This window comes from Mastomys coucha, unplaced genomic scaffold, assembly GCF_008632895.1.
Source record: "Mastomys coucha isolate ucsf_1 unplaced genomic scaffold, UCSF_Mcou_1 pScaffold14, whole genome shotgun sequence".
Lineage (NCBI taxonomy): Eukaryota > Metazoa > Chordata > Mammalia > Rodentia > Muridae > Mastomys > Mastomys coucha.
The window spans coordinates 97,290,424-97,302,920 of record NW_022196896.1 but is presented as its reverse complement, the minus strand read 5'-3'; the positions used below and the strand labels follow the sequence as shown (position 1 = coordinate 97,302,920).

The 12,497-nt window shown below is 39.5% G+C and overlaps 1 protein-coding gene across 1 annotated transcript in view; it reads left to right on the top strand.

Moving 5' to 3' along the window:
* Abca12 (ATP binding cassette subfamily A member 12) overlaps positions 1-12,497 on the top strand; it is a 167,457-nt gene that overhangs the window by 121,766 nt on the left and 33,194 nt on the right. The window contains exons 25-33 of the mRNA XM_031367854.1: positions 179-248; positions 334-468; positions 1,280-1,435; positions 2,352-2,538; positions 4,892-5,110; positions 6,134-6,330; positions 7,089-7,249; positions 9,004-9,240; positions 10,275-10,425. Of these exons, the coding sequence (XP_031223714.1) occupies positions 179-248; positions 334-468; positions 1,280-1,435; positions 2,352-2,538; positions 4,892-5,110; positions 6,134-6,330; positions 7,089-7,249; positions 9,004-9,240; positions 10,275-10,425 (1,513 nt within the window). The remainder of the gene's footprint in view (positions 1-178; positions 249-333; positions 469-1,279; positions 1,436-2,351; positions 2,539-4,891; positions 5,111-6,133; positions 6,331-7,088; positions 7,250-9,003; positions 9,241-10,274; positions 10,426-12,497) is intronic.

The following is a 12,497-nucleotide window of genomic DNA, read 5'->3' as shown; positions in this document are numbered from 1 at the left end:
TCTCTCTCTCTCTCTCTCTCTCTCTCTCATTGTAGTACTTTTGGCAAGGGACCTCAGTATTTTAAAATAGACTTAGAGAGTGAGCTCTGTCTTTCTTATATGTCTAACATGTTGACCATTTTGAGACCTACCAGATAAGATCTGCTGGAACTATCACCACTGTTCATTTTCTTCCCAGAGCCTGCTGTCCCCAACAGCATTCAGCTACGCAAGCCAATACATTGCACGATATGAAGAACAAGGCGTTGGTACGTTCAATTTCTTTATAATAGGGTTTTATCTCTAACTGTGATGTGTGCCATGGAAGAATAAACACCTGTGTTCAATTTCTAGGTCTTCAGTGGGAGAACATGTACAAATCCCCTGTTCAGGATGATACCACCTCATTTGGCTGGCTGTGCTGTCTAATCCTGGCAGACTCTTTCATTTATTTCTTTATTGCTTGGTACGTCAGGAATGTTTTCCCAGGTAGGAACCTTCACAGACGCGTCTTGTGGTTGTCATCACTGTGAGTCAGCTAACACACATGCGTTAAGAGTTGGCTGGTCATATGAAATCTCTGAAATGGTATAATAAAACCCTGAATTAACCAAATTGTTCAGATTAAATTTGTTGCTGTGTCTCTTGTCATACTGTCCTTTTAAAGACAAGGTAAATTCAAAATTGTGGGATGGTATCAGGTCCAACCAGTCTTTGCAAATAGAAACATGATACCAACAAGGCAAAATCTATGTCTCTTAATTTTTTTGGATAATGAAATGCATTCTACAATATAGACTGGCCTCCCACTTTGGATCTCAAGCAGTTATCCTTTCTAACACGTTTAGGTGTTTTCCCACTAAGTGTTATTGATATGTGTACATTTTCAGTGGATGGGTGAATAAACTGTGCTTTCATTTGCACAAAATGTTTCTTTAAAAAAGACAGAAATCGTATCAGTGCTGGTGTGGGGCTTGGGGTAGGATCCAGGGAATATGAAAAGGAGCCCTGTGAGAATGCTATGGGGATACAGAATTAGTTTAACACTGGACGGTGGTGGTGATGCTTGCTTCCGTAAACGAACAAAAATTATTCAGCTGCGCTCTTAAAATGGGCTAATGTATAACTGTAGTTCCCTGACATTGCTTTTGAAAGGAGATGATCTTTTTGGCATTGCTTTGTAAACTGAACTCACCCTTTGAAGTTATATGGTATTCTACAAAATGAAGCCATTTCCTGAGCCATTCGGCGTTTCATTGTTTAGTTAGTAATCGCTCTTTTTTATGCATTCTCATTACAGGGACATATGGCATGGCAGCACCATGGTATTTTCCGGTCCTTCCTTCCTATTGGAAAGAGCGATTCGGATGCGCAGAGGTGAAGCATGAGAAAAGCAATGGCCTAATGTTTACTAATATCATGATGCAGAACACCAACCCTTCTGCCAATAAGACAAGTAGGTCAATAGCATGGATCATTATAACAGAAATGACACTGAAATTGAGTAACTAGTAGGTTTAGTTACATTTTTCTAAATGATAAAATTGTCCCTTTAGTCATGGGTGAGTATGTCTATGCATATGTGTTTACATCCTTACAGGGACTGAATTGTGCCTTCTTCTGGGCTCATTAGCTCGGTTGGTTAGCATATGCTGCTAATTAAGCCAAAACTGTAGATCCCTTTGTGGTCCAGTTAGACTCAAGCAGAGAAAAATGTTGTTCCTTAGCCACAGTCTCCATCCCTTACTCTGGCCATCTGCTGCCAGTCATAGGAGTAACCAAGAAACAAAAAACGGGTGATGTAGCATAACCCACAACTGATGTGAGCAAAAGAGTGCCTTACTGACCTGGGGTGAGTGCTATTGTCTCTGTAAAGATTCCCCAAGCAAGAGGTAGCATGGCGATGCCTAAAGAAGGTAGATTAAAAAAAAAAAAAAAATTAGCTGGATGCTGTAAGCCACAGATCCTCCCAAAAAAACTGTGTTACTGTAAAACCACAATGTGGAAGCATTTATTTCATAAATTGATAACATCCTTCCCAATCAGAGAACAAACCTTCTGGGTTATCTTTTGAATATTTAAGGTCTGTTGGGGAGAAGAAAAAAAAGACTTTAAAATTATGATATTGCATTCGGGAACTGCTTGTTCTGACAGAGAAAGCTGATATAATAAACCCTAGAGAACGTGGTTTCATAGTCCTGCTCATTCTGTAAGCAGGTCAGGAGGAAGCTAGAAAATATAATAAAATCAGTTGCTTCTGAACTCTTTAAACTTAGAGATTATATTTATATAATCTCCAGTTTTTAAAGGAAAGTCTCATGCAGCTCCATTAATTTCTTATGAGCTTACAACTCCTCTCTTGGTCTCTCTAGGTCCTGACTGTGCATTTCCCTCCAACATTGAACCTGAACCTAAAGATCTCCAAGTTGGAGTTGCCCTTCACGGGGTCACAAAGATCTATGGCTCGAAAACAGCTGTTGATAACCTCAATCTGAACTTCTACGAAGGGCACATTACATCACTGTTGGGGCCAAATGGAGCTGGCAAAACCACAACAATGTATGTTATTTTTCAACTAAATGTCAAAGAAGGGTATTATTAATGAACAATAGCTTTTTATAAACTAAGGACTTAAAGAAAGAGGAAAGCAGAGCTATTATGTCCTACGGATGGTTCAGCTTGTCCACGAATGAAATGAAATCTAAACCAGAGATTCCAAACTGAGCTCTAAGTCCATTTTAGGCCAGCATGGGGTAGGCTTGTTTGCTGGATTTAGTACTGGCATCCCCTATATGCCTTAAAAAGTCTAATTTCCAGATAATAGTAAGTATTCTCGGCATGTCTTAGATTAGTGGCTCTCCACCTTCCTAATGCTATGACCTTTCTGTGCAGTTCCTTATATTATAGTGACCCCCCCCAACCATAAAATTATTTCACTACTACTTCATAACTGTCATTTTGTTACTGGTATGAATCATAATATAAATATTATATATGCAGGATATCTGGTATGCAACCCCCAAAGGGGTCGAGACCCACAGGTTGAACATCACTGTCGAGCACAGAGCACTCTGTGGCACAGAGTTGCATGTTGAGACAGGAGCCCAACAGGTAGGGTTCACTAGTGCCATTCTGTTCAAACTGCAAGTGCTCTCTAGCTCACCCCTGGTCTGGGATCTGTACTGCTACCTTGGTCAGTTTGCCCGTCTTTATTTGTATTTCTACCCAGGCCAAGGATAAGTCTGAGTTTGCACTCCCTCGCATGAACCCAGAGCACCATCTGCCCTATCACAGGAACCATTCACCTTCATTCACGAAGAAACCACCAGAGTCATGCACAGTCAAGATCAAAAGCAGCACACGCGCTGTTCTTTCCCTGTGCTGACCATCCTGTGTCAAGATAAAGGGAGGCTTTGGATCCCAGGATTCCTAGGTTATTTTATCGTTTGTGCGTTTGCTTTGACGCTGAGCCTCCGAGGTTCCTCCAGCGCAATATGCCATCAGCGTTAAGATGCTGTTAGACTCAAGCCCTTAAGGACGGGTCTCACTTTGTCCACATTCTGTTTTTTAATCATCTTGAGTAGGTTCAGTGACTGCTCAAATGCTAGCACCAATATATTTTTCTAAATACCTAGAGACAAATGAAGGTCGTGACGAGAGTAAACATGCAGCCTCTTATTTGTACAACCTGTTAGTCTAGAATGGAACACTTATAAAGTAAATTTTCCAATAGGAATTAAGAGACCAGGGGAGAAAAGAGATAGGAAAAGTGTTTGACGAGACTATAACTGCAGTTAAGAATGCTCTATCTTACCAGTCTATATGTAAACCCTTAAATATCAAGATGAAACATGTTGTTTGTATTTCAATGGATGTCATGAGAAAATGGCATATTACCTTGATTCATTATTTAGACTATGAAAGACTGGTGAGAAATCTGGTCCTTCTCTAGACTTTTTGTGGATTATGTTCTAATGGGGTGGAGATGATTTCTAAATAACTGTCCAACTGACTAGGCACTTGAAAGGTGTTGAGAGTTTTCTAGACAGAAATACTTTGGCCATTATCCAGAGAGTGGCACTGAGGAGACCAGAAGAGGTAGGAAGATCAAGAAGCAGGTATGTGGTGATGTGATGGCTGCTGCCCCCTAGTGGTAGCACCTGTTGAGAGAGCGACCAAGAGACAAAGATGCAAACATTATTTCTAAAATGCAGTTTTGTCTCCAAAGTAGTTAGACATGCCACTATGCCTGGCTAAATGTTGTTTTTAGATGGATTTGGTACATTAAAGTAGCATGTTAATTTTTAAACTCCATTTCAAAAAGAAAAAAAATATTTTGAAGCCTTTCCAAAACAAAAAATAAAAATAAAAAAGGAAAGGAAGGAAAGGAAATATAGTTTTGTGCAAACAGTATATTAATTTATCAGCAAATGATAGAGGCGAAAGGATACAATATTGTGGATAGACCATAGTTAGTTTGAGGACCTTCTAAGGCATCTTATGAAGATACAGCAGATCTGTTGGACTCACAGCACACATCTGGGTGAAAGTGATAGGATCTAGTCCAGAGACATGAATTGGAGGTTTGCCAGTATAAAAATAGGATTCCTAGGAAACACAGTATGTCCAAGGAGAGAGTGTACCTTCAACTGGAAAGCACCCTCAGCTTTAACATTATTACCACCACCACCACCATGTCATGTTCACACAACACCGTAAACAGCTAAAAGCTTAAAAGTCAGTTTCTTTTTGTCATTTCCTCTTAATGCCTTTTTCTTTCACAGCTTGGCTTCACTTAAAGAGACACATTGCAAATCCCCCCCGTCCTTTGCCAGCATATGAGTTCTGCTTAGTCTTGCTGTGCGACTTGAGTGATTGGTCCATACCTAATTTATCACATCTTCATTTCCAGCTCTATGCTGACCGGGCTGTTTGGTGCCACAGCAGGTACCATTTTTGTATACGGAAAAGATATTAAGACAGACCTGAATACTGTTCGGAAAAACATGGGGGTCTGCATGCAACATGACGTCTTGTTCAGTTACCTCACCACCAAGGAGCACCTTCTCTTGTATGGCTCCATCAAAGTCCCTCACTGGACCAAAAAACAACTCCATGAGGAGGTTAAAAGGTAAGTTAGTCCAGAAACAAGAACACAACTGGTTAAGCTCTCCCAAGGACATATACCATGTTGGTCAGGCTCTGGTAGCAATAACAATGGGAAATGTTCTCTCACAAGTGTTTTGCTTTGCTTCCTACCTCTCTGGTAACATACACATTTAACATTATTATCCTCTCTAGACAGTTATACATACACTGTTCAACTCTGCCCCGGTGTCTTATGTGTCACCCCAAATCTTTTGTTTTCATTTCTGCCTGGGTACTACACCTCATAGCCTCTTAAATGGACTTCCAGCTCTTACTCTTCCCCAGCCATGGATTCTTAACAACAAGCTGTCAGAATATGCTTTGTCAACTGCAAATCAGACCATGTCATTCCTGACTTCCCTTGAGTGGCTTTTGCCACACTTCGTATGACACCCCATAATGTCATTAGCAAGGCCTACCAGACCATATATGACCTATCCTCCATCCCACATCTGACTATGTTCTTTCCCATTCTACATTTACTCTGCTCTGTGAACATAAGCCTACTCATATACTTGACCATCCACAACTGACTTCTGCCACAAGTCCTTCTGTTTGTTCTTCTTAATTTACCATACACTTCCTGAGAGCCATTTGGAGACTCCTGGCCAAATGAATACTTTCCCAGTCATTGCTCATCTGACTTTTTATATTATTAATTGTGTGCTGATTACCACTTGTTATATTATAAATAGTCTTAACATAATGCTTATCCATTAGATTTTCTTCTGGACACATGTGCAAACAATCTATGAAAAAGAATTTTTCTATTCATTGTGATTTTCTGTGACATAATCTGGCACAAAATGTCCAATGTTCTAACCATTTGTCAAACAGATGGTCTATAGATTCTCTTGTGGTTTTTCTTATTAATTATTTTTATGACAATAATTAGATGACAAATGACAACAAACGATTTCATGTTTTCAGTACTATATTGCACCTCATTGAAGATGTAGTCATTGATTATGAGCACAATAGCACCATTCACTATTTTTTCTTTAAGGACTTTAAAAGACACTGGACTGTACAGTCATCGCCATAAGAGAGTTGGAACATTGTCAGGAGGAATGAAGAGAAAATTGTCCATATCCATAGCTCTCATCGGTGGATCAAGGGTAGTGATTCTGGATGAACCATCCACTGGCGTTGACCCATGTTCTCGCCGAAGTATATGGGATGTCATATCTAAGAACAAAACTGGTATGAATAATTTTTATAACTTCTCCGTGGGATGGCCATAATTTTGCCCTCAGGGCTCCCCAAAATCAAGTTGAAGCTTTTCTGTGTATTACACCCTCTAAGTATCTGAGGTGAAATCTTCTTTTCTAAGATTTCTCAGTGAAATTTCTGGGTCAATTAGTTAATACCTATCCAGTACTCACTGTCAGCTAAACTTATGCAGCCTTATTGGGAGCCTACAAGAGTCTGCCTAGAGAAGCATGGAATCTAATTAGAGATACCAAACATACACAAATAAAAATAAACCAAAAACACACCAAATAAGTGCTAACAGGATGTGAAGCAGAGAAGTAATCAGACTGGAGTGGATTAATCAGAGAGGAATATTCAAAAAGTCTTTTAAATTACCATTTTTTATAGTGAAGGAAAGAGAGACAGCCAGAGGGAGAGAAGGAGAGAGAGCACACTGAAACAACAGAGGTAAAACTCTGACAAATGAGGGGGAAAAAAGTAGTTGATGCCCACAGAAAATGAAGGACACTAGCTGTAAAACTTGATAAGCACCTGCTTGCTGCTAAATTACATATAAGACTCCCTCCTATATATTTAATAGCAGTCTTCTGAATTTCCCTTTGATCGCTATGGAGGTTCACGCACCTCAATTAACGCCACTCTTGTCCTTGGAAACCCCAGGATTTACTCTTGCTAATTCTGTTCTGTGGGGACCTTGTATCCTTGTTTTTCATTCACCATTGTTTGTTCTCAACTGCATTTTTAAGCAAGAACAATCATCCTATCAACGCACCACTTGGATGAGGCCGAAGTGCTGAGTGACCGCATTGCCTTCCTGGAACAGGGTGGACTCCGGTGCTGTGGATCACCATTTTACCTCAAGGAAGCTTTTGGGGATGGCTACCACCTCACACTCACCAAGAAGAAGGTTTGTATGAGAAAGCGCACTGCATTATGGGGTAATGAGGTAAAGGTTTCTTTGAAGTGAAGACAGATTCTCTCCCACTTGACTCATTGCTAAGATTCATCAGTATGCAATCTTATGTGCTTCTTAAATCTCAGCAAGTGTGTTGTTTAAAAACCCCAGATTTCTGCTCCCTTCTGAGAGCATCTGATGTAGTAGATCTTCATTAGACCTCCAAAATGGACTAAGCTGCTGGTAATTTCCCACATGGTGTGCACTGTACAAAATGATGTCCTTCTAAAGGTTACTGACGGACTGCCAGCAATTTTTGTTTCTCTAACATTTCAGCCTCTGAAGAGAAATCTAAATTCTCTGGCTTAGAGAAAGCAAATGAAGAGCACATAAGAAATCATGTTTTTGCTTTGTGATGGCAAGCGTTAGACTGTAGAGTCAAAACTGTGACTCAGATGTGATTCTTCTGAATGACTCCATATCTAAGTTATCTTGGCATGACTCCCAAAATATACAAAGTAATTCAGGCTTTGGGGGGTGGGGCTTTTTTGTTAGATTCCCCCACTTGCTCCCACTCTTATGAGTGCTATTTCCTATGTCCATGAATACAATTGTATTACTTTTTGGGAAATTTCATACCATGTAGCTTGATCATATTCACTTCCAGAATACTCCCATACTCCCTCTGTCCATCTTTCCCCTCCTTACATACCCAACTTTAGTTTAGTTTTCCCTTCTCCAAACCTACCCTAGCAATTTGTATTGCCCAACCACTTTCAAGAGCAGGGACCTGCCATGAATGTGGTCAACCTGATAGTGGTCACCTCCTTAAATAAAACTAACTCACTCCCAACAGCCAATAGAATTTGCTGTTCCCAGCTAGTGATGGGCTTCTGTGGCCATCTCCCCAACTCCATGCTGCTACTGTGTCTGGCTGGATCTAGAGTAGGTCTTATGCATATTGTCCCTACCACTGTGAGTCCAGGCACTGCTCTGTGGGTATAGCAATAAGACATTAGGAGTCATTTTAATAAAATTTTCTTCCTTAATAACCTGTTTATTTCTACCCTATTGGTTAACTGAAAACATATGGCTTTTTCTCCATTCCCCTCCTAGTGGATGTTGGGATTTTCATCTAATCTATACTATGTTTTCTTTTAAACCCTAGCAAAATTATTCTTGAGCTTCAAAAATAAAATAACCATAATTTATCATTATATTTAGAAATTCATATATTAGAGGATATTGTGCTGAATGATGTACCCAGTCATTATTCTAGGCACTGGGACTGCATCAGTGAATTCATAATATAAACTCCATATTTTGGCTGCATGAACTTTGAGCTTGGTGAAATGTGAAATTTCAGATGTTATGCTCAATATGTAAATTATTTAACACACTATCAATTAGTCAATGATAAATTACATAGAATATTTATTTCTATAAATGTAGACAGAAATAAAACAGGAGTGGGAAGTGTCAGTTAAGCAGTGGGCTGAAGCTGGTGAGAGAATGAGGCGGGTTGGCAGTCTAGGTGCAGAGACCTTGAGGGGCACATGCACCCCAGCATGGCATGCTGTACCATAGCTATGGAGACTCAAAACTGCCGCAGCATTAAAGCATGATAGAGGAAGGTGGGTGGTGGTAGGAGAATACAGTTGGGAGGAGTGTGACTTGTAAGGCTCCATGTGGGACATGGGATGGCCGGAGGAATGGCATGTGGTCTAACTCAGGAGAGCTTGCATAACTTTCCCTTTTGTCCACAGAGTCCAAATCTAGACACAAATACAATCTGTGACACAGTGGCCGTGACAGCAATGATCCAGTCACATCTCCCTGAAGCCTACCTCAAGGAGGATATTGGGGGAGAGCTTGTATATGTGCTCCCTCCATTTAGCACCAAAGTCTCAGGAGCTTACCTGTCACTCCTGAGAGCACTGGACAAGGGTATGGGTAAACTCAACATCGGCTGCTATGGCATTTCAGACACCACTGTTGAAGAGGTAGGTGGACATCTCCTTACTGCTTGCCCCATTTATTCATTTATCTGTCTATCTATCTATCTATCTGTCTGTCTGTCTGTCTGTCTGTCTGTATCTATCTATCTATCTACCTATCTATCTATCTATCTATCTAACCATTCATCTATGTATATATGTAGTATGTATGTATGTATATATGTATGTATGTATCTACCTACCTATCTATCTCTTGACTCATTCATTATTTATTTATTTATTTTTTAAATTTAGAGTGCTGGAAATTGACCCCAGCACTGTGAACATGGGGAAGCATCACGCCTCTGGACTTTGTCCATCTCACATTCCTGTGTATGTCCATGTTTGTGTATGTGTGGAGGTGCAGGTGTGGAATGCAGGAGTTCACATGCAATTTTGTTCACATGCCTGAAGTAGTCAGAGGACAACATCTAGGGTCATTTCTCTAGAGCTGTCTGTCACTTTGCTTTTGGAAACAATGTTGCTCATTGGTCTAGACCGAAGCCTAGACTTGTGGGCAAATGAGCACCAAGGATCTGCCTATGTTCACCTTTCCAGTGCTGAAGTTATAAATGCACACTATGAATCTGACTTTGTATGTTGGATTCTAGGCTTCTAGGAATGGACCTCCAGTCCTCATGATACTGTACTGAGTGAGCTCTCTCCCTATCCCAACCCCCACTACCACTGCTTTATGTATTGATGCTCATATGACTTTTTCTGCCCTCAGAAAAATATGGGCAGGTATTTTTCTAATTAAAGGTAAATATTTTAAAGTAAACAGGCCACAAAAATCATCAAAGCTTGAAATTCTCAGTATCATTCTAACAGAAGAATGATTTCTGAGAAGAAAATATTTTTTCAACACTTCTCATCCAAAACATAAGAATCACCACCTTTTCTACATAAAAAAAAAATTCTCTTAATGTCAGTTGAAAATAGTTGTTTTAATAAGTGTGATAATAACTCAAAATCAAAACCTATGACCTAAGAGATGTGTATCTTTTATGGTAATGAAATGATCTGGCTTCTTTTTCTAGGTCTTCCTAAACTTGACAAAAGATTCACAAAAAAGTGGTAATATGAGTCTAGAGCACTTGACACAGAGGAAAGTTGGGAATCCCAGTGCTAATGGCATTTCAACTCCTGACGACTTGTCCGTGAGCAGCAGCAACTTCACCGACAGAGATGGTACAAACCTAATGTGCAGATTTTGCTTAATTATCTGTAGACGACGTAATTGGGGGAAAATAGAGGTGCAGATTTTTACTCCTTTTGCAGAACTCAACTTTAAAGTTTCTCTTTAAATTAACAATCCCAAAACACACAAGCATCCTTCAACACTCAGAATATTCATTACAGAAGATCAAATTCTCTCTTTCAAAAGGGAAGTGGTGGTGAAAGCGAGGTAAACCTGGGGAATACTTTTGACAGGTGATGGGGGTGGGGTACTCTGTTCATCAGAAATGCTTCTCCGGATGTAACTTTCTGTGATTTCAGAGGTGCGCTTTACAAGTGACAATTCTTCCTGCAATCAGGGCGGTGCAGGGACAGGCACAGTTATCTAGCCAAGAGCATCCTATCATTAGGTGCATATATGTGGGAACCAAGTCATCCAAAATAAAGTTGTGTTTTTTAAAAATCATCCCTCACTGAGAGAGGTGAGGTCTAGCCTCTGACTTCCCCAATTTGGATTCACTTGAGGGACCAAAAAGAAAAAATGCTTTGTCTGGGGTAAAGGCTATGATTCAACTAAGTTAGACCTGAAGAATAACTATCTGTATTAAAATTCTTCGTCTTCAACTCTTCACACAGGATATGTTTGAAAAATCACATTTTTGATATAACATTGAGAGGTTACGTTCTTTTAGAAGCAGTTTCTATTGTCACCTGATCTCCTTCTGACAGATAATTTCTACCCTGGAAACACGATTTACTTAAGAAAGCATGTAGTAAAATGATATGTGAAATATGGAGTAGCCATTTCAACCATTTGCTTAAAGTAGAAACCATCTCTAGGAACAGAACTTTTAATTAAACGTTTGCCTGTCTCAAAAACTCAGAAAAGATCATCTCTGATGTTTGTGTAATTCTGGAATTAGAGTCTCATCTGTCCTCTGTCGAGTTTCTTGTTTATCAACTGTTGGGCAATAAAACTGTGGAATCCTAGGAACTGGGGACTTTGATTGGAAAGTGGTCATCTCCTCCTACGTATCTGCCTCTGCCTTTTTCCTATAATTTGAAATTATTCTTCATTTAGAATGTTCCTCTCATTGACATTATCTTTGAGGCAGCCCATTTACTGCATTTTGACACACCTGTAAGTCATCCGCATGTAATTTCTCAAGGAACAGAAAAGCATACTAATTAACTCAAAATATTCAGCTCCTTGTACAATTCCCTGTTGCAGAGATATGAGTTTGCATTTAATCGTGTTCTCTCTGTTTAATTGGAATTCATTTTAAATTAAGCAGCTTTGTATTTTTTTTCCTTATCAGCTAAATGGAGATCATGATTTTTGAGCTTCATGATTTGTGATGGAGAATTTTAAATGCACACAGCATTGAGGGATACTGTTGTCCTATCACATGTAAAAATGTGTGGTGGCAGGTCTCTGATGAAAATGCTATCTTTGAAGCTACTTCTGGAGGAAGCTGATGAAATGGTTAGCCATAAGAGCCCTACTGAGCAGCAATGGTCACCATGGCTTCCAGGGGTCTCAAAGGCAACGGAGACTCTCTTAAGCCTTGGAGAGCATTTCAGAGAGGGGGTGCATAGCAGACAAGTTTTCAATGGTTCCTTTATGGAAACTGAATGTGGAGTCTTGAAAGGCCATAATCATTTCTAATTTCCAAAGAGAGTGTATGAATATGTGGTTGAATTAGAATTATATTTCAGAGAAGCTTTTCTTTTCCTATACTTCAAGTGAGTTCATTGGATTTCCTATCAGACATTGAAACATTGAAACTCATAGTCTGTGCTAGGAACCAGTTCTTTCACTGGGCCAATGTTTTATTTATATTATTTGAATTCAATCTTGATGCGACCATTTTCTATATAATCAAAATTAGTAGTTACATATTGGGTCTGCACTAAGACATTGGAATAGGGAACAGAGCTCATTTACAAAATTCAGAATCTTTAATTTTTCCTAGTAAACTTACTATATGTATATATTATAACTGGTGCTAGTGAATCATGATTTCATAACACTCTTAAATTCAGCTATATATATGAGGCACATATTAGGGTCCCCTATTTAG